The sequence below is a fragment of the Aotus nancymaae genome, unplaced genomic scaffold (genome assembly GCF_030222135.1).
Source record: "Aotus nancymaae isolate 86718 unplaced genomic scaffold, 86718_ANA_hifiasm-v0.15.2.pri h1tg000108l, whole genome shotgun sequence".
Classification (NCBI taxonomy): Eukaryota; Metazoa; Chordata; class Mammalia; order Primates; family Aotidae; genus Aotus; species Aotus nancymaae.
In genome coordinates, this window is record NW_026988523.1 from 37,491,360 (window position 1) to 37,508,409 (window position 17,050).

The 17,050-nt window shown below is 34.8% G+C and overlaps 1 protein-coding gene across 1 annotated transcript; it reads left to right on the forward strand.

Annotated features, from left to right (window-relative positions):
- Nucleotides 1-5,082: 5,082 nt before the first annotated feature.
- LOC105715538 (olfactory receptor 10R2) lies at nucleotides 5,083-12,379 on the forward strand. The gene is made up of 2 exons (XM_012449963.2): nucleotides 5,083-5,109; nucleotides 11,438-12,379. Exons 1-2 carry the CDS (start codon nucleotides 5,083-5,085, stop codon nucleotides 12,377-12,379), a joined length of 969 nt encoding a protein of 322 aa, XP_012305386.2.
- Nucleotides 12,380-17,050: the final 4,671 nt, after the last annotated feature.

A 17,050-nucleotide genomic window follows, 5' to 3' on the forward strand; every position in this document is an offset into this window, starting at 1 on the left:
TTCAGGGGATAGAGGAGAAAATACTAAGATAAACCAAATTTAGATTGAATCGTGTGGGGTTGGTTTCCCAGAGAAACTGACACTTAACCTGTATGTAACCTGAAAGGTAAGTAAAAGTCATCAAGTACAGGGGATTATTTTGGGAGATGCTTTTAGACAGAAGAAGCAATGTGTGTAAAACCCCTGAAGCAAGAACTGGATGAGCTGAAGACAAGCAAAGAAGGCCTGTATAAATGCTTTTTATAAAATGCTTCTTAATTGACAAAAATTATATATATTTATGATGTATAACATATTTTGATATACATAGGTATTGTAGAATGATTAAATAAAGTTAATTAACATATACCTTTAGCTCATGTACTTATTTGTTTGTGGTGAGAACACTTAACAATCTACCGTTAGCAATTTTCAAGTACATAATACATTATTACTAACTATAGTCACCATTATATGCAATAGAGCTTTTAAAATTATTTCTCCTATCTAACTGAAATTTTGTACTCTTTGACAAACATATTCAAAACTCTCCCCTCAACCCCTCACTCACCTGATTTCAGCCTCCGGTAACCACCATTCTACTCTCTGCTTTTATGAGTTTGACTTTTTTAGATTCCACATATGTGTGAGATCATGTGGTGTTTGTCTTTCTGTGCCTGGTTTATTTCACTTAGCATAATATCACCCAGGTTCATCCATGTTATTGCAAATAACAGGACTTCTTTCTTTATATAGCTGAACCATATTTTATTGTGTATATATGCCACATTTTCTTATATTAGGTTGATGCAAAAGCAATTATGTTTTTTCTAGATAACTTGCAACTTTTACGTCAGCACTCGCTGCTCCACCTTGCCCTTTTATGTTATGAAGATAGCGCCTTTCCCTGAACCCCATAAACCAGCTTCTGCTGGCTTCCAACTTTTCTTCTGCAGCTTTCTTATATCTCTCAACCTCTTTTTTTTTTTTTTTGCCATCACTTTCAATGGCAAAAACTGCAATAACTTTTGCACCAACCTAATACATTTGTCCATTAATAGACACTTAGGTTGATTTCCATATTGATCATACTAATTTACAACTGCCAACAGTGTATAGGGGTTCCCCTTTCTCCAAAACCTCCCTAACACTTTTCGTCTTTTGTCTTTTTGATAATAGCCATTCTAACAGGTGTGAGGCAATATCTCATTATGGTTTTAATTTGCATTTTCTGATGAATAGTGCGGTGGAGCATTTTTTCGTGTACCTGCTGTCCATTTATATATCTTGAGAAATATCTATTCAGATTCTTTGTTCATTTATAATTGGGTTATTTGTTATTTTTCTATTGAGTTTTTAAAGTTCTTTACATATTATGAATGTTAACCCCTTATCAGATACATGGTTTGCAAACATTTTCTCTCTTTCTGTAGGCTGTCTCTTCGTTCTTTTGATTGTCACTTTTTCTGTGAAGAAGTTCTTTGGTTTGATGTAATCTCATTTGTCTATTTTTGTTTCTGTTGCCTGAGCTTTTGGGGCATAAATGCTTTTTCTGCTTTCTCTCTGCAATGAATTTGAATTTACTGACAGTGTGGGTTTATGTATCAGACACAACTTTGTTGATCCAGTTCCTTGTATGGTGCCTGGCATAACAGAAATATCTGTTTTATGAATGGCCATGACAGTCCTGCAATTTTATGTCCCCACTAGTCTTGCTCTGCCACCTTCACGCCTTATCTTGGTGAATATTAACTCCATCCATCCTAGCAACAGAACCAAGCACATGGAAGTCTTCTTCACCACTTTTTTTTTTTTAATCGTCATACCGCCCATTGTGTCTTATAGATTCCACTGGCTAAAAAGGTCCTCAATCACATTTTTTTTCCTATTTTTACAGGATCATCCTGTCTTCTCTGGATTACTGCAAAAACCTCAAGCACTGTGGTCCCCAATCCATTCTTCACACTGCTGCCAGGGAAGTCTTAGGGTTGTTGTGATTGTTAAATTAGAAAATATGTGTCAACACTTAAAACACTTGTGTGGCATATACTGAGAACTATTTTAATGTTGATTTTTATTATCATTGTCATCATCATCATTCTAAAATAAAAATCTAATTAAATAACATCCCATATTATAAAACTTTCAATAGTTCCTGACAGATTTGAAGGTACATGTTAAGTATTTGTTAAAAATTCTACCCCAAAACCAGCTCCTGAATTGACTGACTTTTTGAAGGGATTTTTTTGTGTGTCTATCTTCTTCAGTTCTGCTCTGATTTTAGTTATTTCTTACCTTCTGCTAGCTTTTGAATTTGTTTGATCTTGCTCCTCTAGTTCTTTTAACTGTGACATTAGGGTGTTGATTTTTATATCTTATCCTGGCTTCTCTGGTGGGCATTTAGTGTTATAAATTTCCCTCTAGACACTGCTTTAAATATGTCCCAGAGATTCTGGTACATTGTGTCTTCGTTCTCATTGGTTCCAAAGAACACCTTTATTTCTGCCTTCATTTCATTATTTAACCAGTAGTCATTTAGGAGCAGGTTGTTTAGTTTCCATGCAGTTGTGCAGTTTTGAGTGAGTTTCTTAATACTGAGTTCTAATTTGATTGCACTGTGATCTGAGAGGCTGTTTGTTATGATTTCCATTCTTTTGCATTTGATGAGGAGTGTTTTACTTCCAATTACATTGTCAATTTTAGAATAAATGTGATGTGGTGCTGAGAAGAACGTATATACTGTAGTTTTGAGGTGTAGATTTCTGTAGATGTCTATTACGTCCACTTGGTCCAGATCTGAGTTCAAGTCCTGGATATCCTTGTTAATTTTCTGTCTCATTAATCTGTCTAGTATTGACAGTATGCAGCCAACAAACATATGGAAATAAAGCTCATCATCACTGGTCATTTGAAAAATGCAAATCAAAACCACATTGAGATACCATCTCATGCCAGTTAGAATGGCGATCATTAAAAAATCAGGAAACAACAGATGCTGGAGAGGATGTGGAGAAACAGGAACGCTTTTATACTGTTGGTGGGAGTGTACATTAGTTCAACCATTGTGGAAGACAGAGTGGCAATTCCTCCAGGATCTAGAAATAGAAATTCCATTTGATCCAGCAATCCCATTACTGGGTATATATTCAAAGGATTATAAATTATTCTATTATAAAGACACATGCACACATATGTTTATTGCAGCACTGTTCACAATAGCAAAGACTTGGAATTAACCCAAATGCTCATCAATAATAGACTGGATAAAGAAAATGTGGCACATATACACCATGGAATACTATTCAGCCATAAAAAACGATGAGTTTATGTCCTTTGCAGTGACATGGATGAAACCAGAAGCCATCATTCTCAGCAAACTGACACAAGAACAGAAAACCAAACAGCACATGTTCTCACTCATAAGTGGGAGTTGAACAATGAGAACACATGGACACAGGGGGGGAACATCACACACTGGGGCCTGGGGGGTGGGGGGCTAGGGGAAGAATAGCAGGGGTTGGGAGGATTGGGGAGGGATAGCATTAGGAGAAATGCCTAATATAGATGACGGAGTGATGGATGCAGCAAACCACCACCATTGCACAAGTATACCTATGGAACAATCCTGCATGTTCTGCACAGGTACCCCAGAACTTAAAGTATAATAATAGAAGAAGACCAAAAAGTAGATCTACCATTTGATTCAGCCATTACACTAAAAAATAAAATTCTACCAAAGTACTTCTTGTTTCAATAAAATACATTGTTTCATGCCTCTTTACCTTTACATGTATTTTCGCAAAATTTATTACTTCGTATTATTTGTCTACCTACTACTCAGATTTCAAGACGTCACTCAAGCATAACTACCTCTCAGAAGTTATTGACCTCCATAATCCAATTCGTATTTGTTTTCCATATCCCTTTATAGTGACATACACATATCTCTCATAATGCCCCGTCAAAATATGCTTTCTATGTTTCCTCCACTGGGGGTTTCTTTCTTTCTTTCCTTCCTTTTCTTTTTTTTCTTCCTTCCTTTCCTCTTTTTCTTTTTCCTTTCCTTCCTTTTCCTTCCCTTTCCCCTTCCCTTTCCCTTTCTCCTTCCCCTTCCCCTTCCCCTCCCCTTCCCTTCCCTTCCCTTCCTTTCCTTTCTTTCTTTCTTTGACAAAATCTCACTCTGTCACCTGGCTAGAGTGCAGTGGTGTGATCTTGGCTCACTGCAACCTCCGCCTCCTGGGTTCAAGTGATTCTCCTGCCTCAGCCTCCAGAGTAGCTGGAATTACAGGCGTGCGCCACTATGCCTGGCTAATTTTTGTATTTTTAGTAGAGACTGGGTTTCACCATGTTGGCCAGGCTGGTCTTGAACTCCCGACCTCAGGTTATCTGCCCATCTCGGCCTCCCAAAGCGCTGGGATTACAGGCATGAGCCACTGTGCCCACTAGGGGCTTAATTTCTTAAGGTAAAAACTACCAATTATTTGAGCTCAAATGGTCTAAACATAACACAGTTCATGATGGAAACTAAGCTTTGGGATAAATAAATACATCAATGCTGTCTCTGGGCCCTATAACTGAGTTCTCCCACACTCTGCCACATCTCCCAGATTTGCTCCTTGCTGCTCGATCTACAAGCACCTGTCAGTCCATGTCTCTGCCATTTCTCAAAATATATTTTTCCCCTTGAAACAGAGGCTAGAGTTAAGGAGTGAACATGCTTGTCTCCAGCCAAAGGGCAAAACTCAGGAACTATAGGCCAAAGCCCACGGGAGGCTTTTCTGCTGACTGTGTTTCCAGTAGCTTCCAGATTTTCAGTGAGTCACTTCACCAAAGAATCTAAAATAGGAAACCAACTAATTTCCTGAGTCGATTGCATAGTTTATCTATTTGGCAAAAAAGCCTTGAGGAGTATTTTCCCTTTGGATCATAGTTGCTAATTCAGGGAGGGCAGAACGTGTCAGAAGCAATATGGTCATGGCTCCCTAGGGTGCTGGATAGTAAAATTACCAAGCAGGGCATTGATGCTAATGATAACCAGAAAAAAAGCTCATTAATTACAGTCCTTAGGGTTGCAGCTGATCCAGCCTATACAGAAGAGGCACAATGACCACTGTTCTGAGGAGCGAAGTAGTAAGTCATTTGTTGCTGTCTTGAAAAATGTAAGAGAGCAGCAGGAAGTTGTGTAATATACTGGGAACATGCTTGTTTTGGCAAATTACTTAGACTTTTCCTTAAAGGGCCTGGGCCATGATTAAGATATAGGGCAACTGCATTCCTCTGTATCCAAAAATTCATATTTTAAAGAATGTGAAACTCTTTCATATTGAAGATTTGGTCTTTATTCTATAGATGCCTTGAAGAAATTAAATTATCTAAAATCTTAGGACATATTTATGCCATTTCAAAGACGTTAGCTAGTTATGCCTTTTATCTTATGTTTAATTCAGAAATTGTTGAGATTTTCTTAGAATTGTAGTCTACAAATACATGACAGTGAAGGTTTGGGAGGTGGTAATAGGAAAAGTAGCTGGTTGGGGAGACAAAATAACACTCAGTTTGAGGTCTTAAGGTCAGGAAAAAAGAACATTAGAGATATTGCAGAATGGTCAGAAAGGCTGTCCCTAGCACTAGTCTTAAGAAGGAATGAAGGAAGAAATGAAGGAAACATTTAAATAGGGCTTCTTATATATAATTCTGGGCTATGTTTTTTACTTATGCTGTCCATTAATCCTTATAATATCCCATATTACAGAGGAGAAAACTAAAATTCAGGAGGATTAATTTATTTGCTCACAGAAAATGCAGAAATAAGATTGTGAATTTCATCTCTAGTGCTTTCTTCATAACGTAAATTTTTATCTAGCTTCCTTGCTCACTCACTGGGATTTTCTTTATCAATGACATGAGAAATACCCATAAATTAGTTGCAATTATTTATTCATGTATTAAGTTGTTTACGATCTTGTCAGATAGATTTTGAATACTGGTTCTTGTTAGAAACTCTGATGCTAATGTGGTTAGACAGATGTATACAAATGTTTGATGTCTGGTACAGAAACTTTTGTCAAATGAACAGCATAGCCTTTGCCTTCTAAGAGCTTAAATTGTACTAGATAAGAAAGATCATTGTATAGAATGATCTAAAATGCAAGAAGTCCTAGAATGTATGTTTCACGAGGGCAAAGATCTTTGCTTTGTTCACTGTTGTATCCCAAACACCAAAAAAGGTGTCTCAGATTTAGTAATGTATACAATAAATAGTTGTTAAAATGCAAGAGTGCTTGGAAACCTGACTTACAGGGAAATGATTTGAAAGATTAGAGGATCTGCCCTAACACAAGAAAAGGCATTGTTGTTATACAACATGGCTCTTTGCATGTTCAATGAACTATGACATTCCATATTATTAAAACATTGGGGTAAAATCTGGGAGCTGAAGGAAACATTTGCAGTGTTGTAAGAGATCAAATTATCAACAGACTTTTTCCTTTTCTTTCCTTCCCTTTCCCTTCCTTTCCCTCCCTCCTTCTCTTCCCTCCCTCCCTCCTTCTTTCCTTCCTCCTTCCCTCCCTCCTTCCTCCCTCCCTCCCTCCCTCTCTTTCTTTCCTCCTTTTTAAGAAAATTGGAATTTTACAATGTTTGTAGGGATTATTATACAGTTATGAGTAAGAAGGTACTTGGTTAAATGTAAATTTAAATGTCTCTGTGATTGACACTTCTTAGTTGAACTGTTTCAACACACATCTTACCATTTAATCTCCTATCTTCTCCCACCTTCTCCCAGCTGTTCTCTGTGTTCGCAATGCCATGCCTTTCATTCTCAGGCCCCTCTATCTCTGTTGCCCAAATCACTCTGGAAAATAATCTCCTCCAGTTGCCCTTCCCAAGTCAACAGGAGTGAAGGTAAAAGTGAAAAACAAAATGAAACGAAACAAAACCCTACAGTTTCCAACTTTGAATAAATTTATTTCCTCTAATTTCTTCCTTCAATTTAGTAAAGCCAAGTTCCCTTCTTCTAGATTCCATACTGTCCTTCAATACACAATAATACTGCCTTTCTTAAACCAAGTACTATTAGTTTGTGTTATGATTTTCAATTTTTCCTTATAAATACATTTTTACATATAAATCTGTATGGATAACTTTTAAGAAATAGAATATTGGAATAAATTAGATAAACATATTCAAGGATATTGATATATTTTGCTAAATTTCTTTGCATAAATAAAACCAAATTATAATCCTGTTAGTAAATCTTTTGTTACTAGTCATATAAAATCACCACAGCTAATCTGATGAGTGTAAATAATATCTGCATTTATTTTTTGAGTTGAAGTATATTTCAAACAAAGTAAAATAAATTTTTATATGTTTGATGCATTCTATTTCTATTTTATAAACTGCTTATATCTGTTTTCTTCTTCAAAGTTTGTTATTTTCTCTATCAGTCTGTAATAAATTTTTCATTAACATTAACATTTGAAGAATATTTTTGGTAGTTTTCCATTTGTTGTTTTCTTTCTAATATTTCTAACTGTGCCTTTGTTGTAAATAAATATTTTATTTTATACAAATTGTTGCTTACTATTCCTCAATAATATTTCATTATTATTTAAGTTTAGCTTTTCAAATTTTCTATCCAATAATAAAATGTTTTCTAATCCTTTATAATCCTTTGTATTTTATTAACATACAAAACAAATTTTGAAGATATGCATTGAAAATTTAAACTGATATTTAAAATGTATTAAAGATGTATTTATTAAGTCACTATTACATGTCAGAAACAGTTTAGATGGCATTCAGATGTTTTATACTTTAAGAATAATTAAATTTTTGTTTAGGTAAACAATTAAGGTATAAACTTTCTTCTGATAACTGCTTTAAATTTAGTCCATATAGTCTAATATATATACCTGACATTATTTTCTAGAACTTATTTTATTTTACATTGTATTTTCCCTTTGACCCAACACTTAATGGTATTTTCAAATATTCATATGAGAGAGCTTTCAAAAATATGATTTCCATATGATTTTATTTTTATTGTTACTGATCAGTGGTTTTACTCGAACATACAGATAGGTTTTCTATATATTTTAAAAATTAAATTAAAAATTTAAAACAAAAAATTAATGTTTTAATTAATGGTTCTTCAAATATATAAGAGAAATGTGTAGGATACATTTTAGTTTTTACTGTTTTTGATGAATGTTTATGAGCATTTGGATAGTCATGAATATGAATAAGATGAAAGGGTGATGAATCATTTCAATGTATAGATACAAGTCTTTTATTTCATAGCATTCTGACTGGTGTGAAATAGTATTTTGTGGTTTTGATTTGCATTTCTCTGATGATTGGTGATGATAATCATTTTGTTTCTTGGCTGCTTGTATGTCTTATTTTGAGAAGTGTCTGTTCATATCCTTTGCACATTTTAAAATGGGGTTTATTGGTTTTTGCTTGATTTGTTTAAGTTTCTTGTAGATTCTGAATATTAGGCGTTTGGTGCATAGTTTGTGAATATTTTCTCTCATTCTGTAAGTTGTTTAGCTCAATATATGAAAATCAATAAATGTAATTTATGACATAAATAATTAGAAATAAAATTTATATGATCATCGCAGTAGATGCAGAAAATCTTTCAATAACATCTAACATCCCCTCATGATAAAAACCCTCAACAGACTAGGCTTCGAAGGAACATATCTCAAAATAATAAGAGTCATGTATGACAAATCCACAGCCAACATCATATTGAACAAGCAAAAGCTGGAACTATTCTTGAGAACTGAAACAACACAAGGATACCCATTCTTACCACTCCTATTCAAGGCAAAAGAAAGAAATAAAAGACATCCAAATAGGAAAAAAAATGCCAAACTCTTTGTCTTCGTTGTTGATATTATTCCATATCTAGAAAATTTTAAAGACTTTGCTAAAAGGCTCCTAGAACTGATAAATGACTTTGGTTAAATTTTAAGACACAAAATCAATCTTAAAAAATCAGTGGTACTTCTATACATCAATAATGTCCAGGCTGAGAGTCAAATCAAGAACACAATTACATTTCAATAACCACAAAGAAAATGGAATATCTAGAAATACACCTAATAAAAGAGGTGAAAGTTCTCTGCAAGGAGAACTACAAAACACTGCTCAAAGAAATCAGATCACACAAATAAATGGAAAAGCATTCCATGCTTATGAACTGGAATAATCAATATTGTTAAAATGGCCATACTGTCTAAAGCAATTTACAGATTCAACGCTATTTCTATCAAACTACCAATGTAATATTATCAGAATTAGCAAAACTATCACAAAATTCATATGAAACAAAAAAAAGGGCTCAAATAGCCCAAGTAACCCTAAATAAAAAGAACAAAGCCAGAGAGCCATCATAGTAACCAAATTCAAATCATACTATGATGTTACAGCAACTAAAACAGCAGGGCTCTGGTGCATAAACAGGAATATAGATCAAGGGAACATAATTTAAAAAAAAAGCTCAGAAAGAAAGCTACACACCTACAACCATGTGGTCTTCAACAAGGCTGACAAAAACAAACAATAGAAAAAAGACTTCCTATTCAGTAAATGGTGTGGGGATCACTGGCTAGCCATCTGCAGAAGAGGAAAACTGGATCCTCACCTTTCACCATATACAAAAATTAACTCAAAGTGGATTAAAAATTTAAATGTAAACTCTCAAACTCTAAAAATCCTAGATGAAAACCTGAGAAACACTATTCTCAATATCAGCTTTGGCAAAGAATTTTTGGTTAAGTCCCTAAAAGCAATTGCAGCAAAAACCAAAATTCATAAGTGGGAGCTAATTAAACTAAAGAGCTTCTGCACAGCAAAAGAAACTATTGAACTACTGACAGAGTGAAGAGATTCTTATTTCTACTTGTTAGAACCTGAGGGGAGGTTTAGGTGCAGTGATTAGAATACATTTCATATTAGCTAATTTTATTTAATGAGATTCTACCTGACTAAAAAGTATGCTTATCTTCTTTTATACTGTTTTAATTGTTACTAGAAAATCAAAAGTATACTATGTTGCTTTGACTTTTTACTACAAAAAAAATCTATTGTAAGTTTCAAATCTCAATTTTCATTGCTTTTCATTTTTTCATGAACCATACACAAAGTTTTTTCTAAAAGCAGTATATATATCAGAATTCAATGACTCTACAATGGACCATGTTTATTTAAGACATGCTGGACTTCATGTGTGTCTATAGATAAAGGTGATGATGGGTAAAGAAAGAGGGAAGGTGATAAGGATAATTCTGGTCACTTCAGAAAATATTTATTCTGCATATAAATACAGATAATTAATCAAAATCTGTTTGCTCATTTTTCTTGAATGTCTATATTATTGTTGTTCAAAGTGAGGAATAGGTGATAGTAACCTAATTCAATCCATCTATATTGAACCCAACCTTCTGTTCAGGTATATAATATATTCTTTTGTAAAATGTGTTTGTGGTTATTTTAATTATGGTTACAAATATAACTGGGCATTACTAGAGTGGCAAACTTTAAGTTATCAGCCTGAGAATGCAAATAATTAACTTACAATTATTTTTACCAACAATCTTGGAAGAACTGTGATGTGTTCCAGAAACACTTAAAGATCCTAGAATAGGACAAAAATGGTGACTGTTAAATGGATCACAATGCTCCAAAGGCCTCTCTTTAGTGACTAAACTAGACACATTTGGGCAATTCTGATTCCTTTTCATATAAATTTTATAATCATCTTATCAACCTTTAGAAGAAACACCTGCTGGGATTTGTTAAGAATTATGTTGACTACATAGACCAATTTGATCAGAATTGCTCTATATTTTATTAAGTCTTTACACAAACATGGGTATTCTTCATTTACTCATGTTTTATAATTTAGCTCAACAATGTTTGAAAGTTTTCTGTGTATGTGTCTTGAACTTTTTTGGTTAAATCTAACACTAAGCTTTTTTTTATTATATTGTGAATTGAATTGTTTTCTTAATATCATTTTTAGAGTGTTTGTTGCTTGTGGTAGTAGGCCAAATAATGAGCCCCCAAAGATGTCTATGTCTTAATCACTGGAACTTGAGAATATGTTAGATTATACAAACAAGAGGAATAGAGGGTGCAGAAGGGAGGTCAACTGACATGGAGATATTACCCTGTATTATTCTGGTGGGGCCAAAGTAATCATAAGCATTCTTAAAATTGGGAGAGAGAATCAGAAAGTCAGAGAAGGAGATGTAACTTTGTTGACTTTGAAGATGGAAGAAGGGGACCATGAAACAATGAACAGGAGAGGTAGCTAGGAACTGCAAGAGGTGAGTAAAAGGCAAAATTCTTCTTTGTCAGGTCCAGAAAGGAACACAGGACTGCATGACCCAATTTCTTATATTCATATCCCTGAATATGTTTTACTTCTTTCCCTTTGCAGATACTGACAGAAAACCTCACCACGGTCACTGAATTCCTGTTGCTGGGTTTTTCCAGCCTTGGTGAAATTCAGCTGGCCCTCTTTGTGGTTTTTCTTTTTCTGTATCTGGTCATTCTTAGTGGCAATATCACCATTATCAGTGTCATCCACCTGGATAAAAGCCTACACACACCAATGTACTTCTTCCTTGGCATTCTCTCAACGTCTGAGACCTTCTACACCTTTGTCATTCTACCCAAGATGCTCATCAATCTACTTTCTGTGGCCAGGACAATCTCTTTTACCTGTTGTGCCCTTCCAATGTTCTTCTTCCTTGGTTTTGCCATTACCAACTGCCTGCTATTGGGTGTGATGGGTTATGATCGCTATGCTGCCATTTGTCACCCTCTGCATTACCCCATTCTTATGGGCTGGCAGGTGTGTGGAAAACTGGCAGCTGCCTGTGCAATTGGAGGCTTCTTGGCCTCCCTTACAGCGGTAAATTTAGTTTTCAGCCTCCCTTTCTGTAGCGCCAACAAGGTCAATCATTACTTCTGTGACATCTCACCAGTCATTCGTCTGGCTTGTACCAACACAGATGTTAATGAATTTGTGATATTCATTTGTGGGGTTCTTGTACTTGTGGTTCCCTTTCTGTTTATCTGTGTTTCTTATATCTGCATTCTGAGGACTATCCTGAAGATTCCCTCAGCTGAGGGCAGACGGAAGGCGTTTTCCACCTGCGCCGCTCACCTCACTGTTGTTATTGTTCATTATGGCTGTGCTTCCTTCATCTACCTGAGGCCTACAGCAAACTATGTGTCCAACAAAGACAGGCTGGTGACGGTGACATACACTATTGTCACTCCATTACTAAACCCCATGGTATACAGCCTCAGAAACAAGGATGTCCAACTTGCTATCAGAAAAGTGTTAGGCAAGAAAGGTTCTCTAAAACTATAAAATTGAAATATTATTATGTTTTAGATTTCTCAATAAATAATGCCTTTTTATCACATGCATATTTTAATGGTAACAAATTCATTGAAATAATAGGGGTCTTTAAGATGCATGTCATAAAATATGTTATTTTTCTTATAGTCTCTTTAAATCCAATCCACAGGCTAATCTTTTTTATTTTCACACATGGAATCTCAGAAAGCTCTTCAAATTTAAATGCCCAGTCCACTGCGATAACCAAAAATTTAACGTTAATTTAAAGCTAAAATTTCTGCCTTTTCTGGGTGTTGATTTTTGAATTGGGAAGCCTGCATTAGGACCAATGAAGGTTAACTTAATGTATTAGCTCTCTCAGCAAACACTTTTCTCTCTACTTATTTCAGTGACTGACCCCTCAAGCATTACACTGGGGAGAGAGGCATAGATGGAGGGAACTTCTTACTTGATTGCCACTGTCATGCTCTGGCAATAGTGCTTTCAGATGTTGCACACCGAGTCTTTCTCATGCAAGGAGCCTTCATAGCTGCTGAAATAATTTCATACTGGGGACTTCCACCACATTTCTTGTGATATGGTTGAATCTGCCTCTAGCTGACAGCTTGTGAATTTTCCTCTTAATTCTGAGATTTCAACACTTACATGGGTCACCTGTTTTCTGAAGGTTTTCTTGGACAAAAAGTTATTTTTAAGTGATACCACAATGACTATGTCTCCTACATGGTCAATATATGATCCAAAATAAAATTTTGACAATCCTTGCTACCCATAGTCAGTTGAAGTGCAGACACCTTTCTCTGTGTACTGGCATTTCAGGCCATTAACTGCAGATGTCTACATTCAGATTTCTCAGGTGAGCTCAGATATCAATCCACCGTGTTCCTTTATCTCCAGCAGATGTGTATCAATATCTTGAAGCAGTTTTCTACTCTTGAGGAGAGATAAAACATTGATATCCAAGAGCTTCCTTCAAAGATTATATTTCCTCCCCTTTTTTCTCAAAATGTTTATTTTTTGAGTAGTTCAGATTTTATTCTCAGCTTTTGTGCCCCAGCTGAAACTAAGAAAAACTGCCTTTTATGATATTGCTGCCTGTTTTTCCTTATAGGATAAGATGTTATGATGGTGTTTATTGGTAAATATTGAGTTCATAAAGTTACTGTTTGTATACAGAGTCAAATATTTGGCCTGACCAGTGGTATAGCCATAAATAATCACCTTAATCACTCTAGATCATATTTTGCAGCACGTGGTTTTTTTTGAGAATCTGTTGAAAGCTATTTATCTAATACATGAAACTCTCCTCATACACAAATACAGGAAAAAAAAAAAACTTGCTTACAATCTAAGGAGTTTACATCATATACAAAGTCCATTCCTAAATCCAATCCATGGGAATCCTTGTTCATGGCCAAAGTCATATAATCCATTCAAATTTGCTTTCATCATTTTATCTTTTCTTTTTTACTTTCAACAATTTGTTGTAACTTTTTTTTTTACCTGATTGAAAGATTATATCCTCATGTCACAGAGTTTACATGTTTTATAATTTTACTATAATGGCAGGATAAACTAATAGACATCCCGCTGCTGTCTTCTAGATCTCTTTAATGGATTTAATTTCCTTTTTAATATCAAATTTCAGAAATTTTATAACGAAGTAAGCAGTGAAGCTATCCTGGTCAAGATAGCATATTCAATTAACTATAGTAGTGCTATTTTATATCACATTCACTAAAAATTTAGAAGCTACTATGTGATCTAGAATTTGAGGTTTTTAAATATAGATTATGTATACATTTGGAAAACTAAATTCTATACTGTGAAAAAGAATGACAACTAAGCAGAAAGTTTCAGAAATAAACTACACTTAACATCTTGGTCAACTTTCATAAAAAGTAGCTGATTTTTGTGTTCAACACTAACATATAGAATATTTTCTACAGCATGCTGATGTAAGTGTGATTAAAAATTTTTTTTCTATCTTACTTTACAGATCCAGTTTTCTATTATCCTGGCATATAGGTCTCTTGAATTCCTTTTTTATTAGTAGAAACATGAAAGACTTAAAATTATGTTTAAAAGGGATTATAAGAATAAATAGTAGAATAATACCTCTACAGAAAAAATAATTTGCAATGACAAAATGGCCTTGTTTGGCCATCATTAAATGAAAAGGCAGTAGAAGATAAACCTAAATTTGCCATACTGTGCATCACATTCTTTACTTAGGGCTTATAAGGTGTGATCCTTATGGAGAATGGTCCTGTGCTGGCCTAAGAACCAAAGAATTTCTTATTTAAAAAGATTATCATCTTCTTTGTCCAACGTCCACCATCAAGGATTTTTTTATTTTCACCTATTTCATGAAGTATTGCCTGATTTCCATTCTTCAAAACACCATAGCAATGTAAGCTTTACTTATACTTTAATATACTGAGCTGATTATGTACATATCTTATTCTCTCTGCTGGACAATCAGCAATGTGAAAGGAAGTAATTTATTATACCTGTATATTAACTCTTCCTAAATGTCTTCTATATCCCTGACATTCACGATATAACTAATACATGTCTCTTAACTTTAACTGAATAAATAACTGCTTGGCCTAGCTAAGTAAAACATCTGAAACTACACATGAAAGTGTAGCAATATTTATGTCCCCCAAAACTGTAATCAAAAATAACAAGGATAATTTATTTTGCTCATTAATCTCTACATGGGAGAGGGCTAATAAGATTGGCTTGTCTCAATTCCATACAATGTCAGCTGAGCTGCCTGACTAGAATTGAAGGACCCACTTCCATTTGGCTCATTTACATGGCTGGCAAAATGGTGTTGGTTTGTGGTAGAGCTGAGTCAGGGCTATAGGTTGTAAGAGTCAGTTTCTCTCCATGTGACTCTTTCCATGGGGTTCCATAAACTTTCTCATCACATCATGACTGGTTTCAAAGACTAAATGTTCCAAGATAGAGAAAAAGGAAGCTGTTAGTCTTTTAAGGCATAACACCAGCTGGTTGTCTGCTTCTGACATCCAAAAAGACAATGATGTGATGGGCATAGGATAATAGTAATGGATATTTCCCTTTGAAAAAGGAGGAAATTAGACACATCACAGTCATTGGTCCATAGAAATTCTCAAATTCCTCTGGACACATGTTGCCAGTCCTGTTTCCTGGAAATGAATTCCATGACTTTTGTATATAACTTGTGATGTCATTTCCCCACTTTCTGATCATCCTTTTTTATCCATAATACATAGCTACAATTTGCAGACATGTCGTTTCTCAGTCTGATACCTCCAGGTAAGAAGAGGGTTCAAAGGTCTATTCATTTTTCTTGGCTCTGTAGTCTTTAGCACATGTTGATAGAATGCCTTTTTAAAACTGTGTGGGTTTCCTATGTTTCAATTTATAAATTAATTCCATTAGATAAATGTCATGTCCATATTCATTTCTTTATTATGGGTCACTTGTGAGGTACTAGTATTAATAATTGCTACATGGCAATTCCCTTAAGATTCTTAAAAAGAAAAGAACTGGAAAAAAACACCTTAAACACAGGGAGGGGAACATCACACACTGGGGTAGGTAGCGGGGAGGGGTGCTAGGGAAGGAACAGTAAGGGGAGGGGATGATGGGGAAGGAAAACACAGGGAGAAATGCTTGAGGTAGGTGACAGAGGGAGAGAAACAGCAAACCACCATGGCATGTGTGTACCCATGCAACAACCCTGCGGGATGTGTACATGTACCCCAGAGCTTAAAGTACAATAAAAAAAAAAATTAAAAAAAAAGAAATTATCTAAAAATAAAAAAAGAAGGCTTATTGTTAAACTTTAAGGATTCATACCCTTAGGATATTTATAACTCTTGTTAGATACAGCCCAAAATATTTCTGAGTTCTAACAAAAAGTATTACAGCTACATTCTTAAGATGTTTACCCTGAGACATTAGTTTCCTGATAGCACCTCGGATTTCATTTCTTCCTTGAAGCCATTTTGTACTTTGTCTTTGTTTAGAGAGATTGTGCATGAAAAACATCTTTATTTGCAAACTCAACAAGATTTGTATCTTTATATTTCCTCTAAATTCTCAGAAACTTAAGAAACTTTAAAAAATTATGTACTTTTCAGTTGACCAATAGTCATTGTGCATATTCATTAGGTACATAGTAGTATTTTGTATAGGGATTAGACAAAGTTAATTAGAATATCATAATCTCAAACATTTATCAGTTTTTTCGTGTTGGGAATGTTCAACACCCTCCTTCTGGCAATTTGAATCTATATACTATTGTTAACTATAGTCATCCTACAGTGATATAGAACACTGTAACTTATTCCTTTATCTAGCTGTAATTTCGTATCCTTTAGCAAATCTCTACCTAAACTTCCCTTTGCTCTGCTCTTCCATTCCTCTAGTATCCTGTGTTTTACTCTCTCTTCATATTTTATAGTTAGTTGGAATTTTCTCTAATCTTCCTGGAAATTTCTCCAGGAAGATAATGAGATACTAAATAGTCTATTTTCCAGGCTGTAGCATGTGGCCATGCTGCCAAACGTCCAAGCAATGGATAATAAATATCCATGTTTTATCTAACTCTAATAATAGTTTCCTCTCTGTCTTTCAAATATTTTTCTCTCTGTGCTTCAATGCCTTACCAAGAGTTGCCTC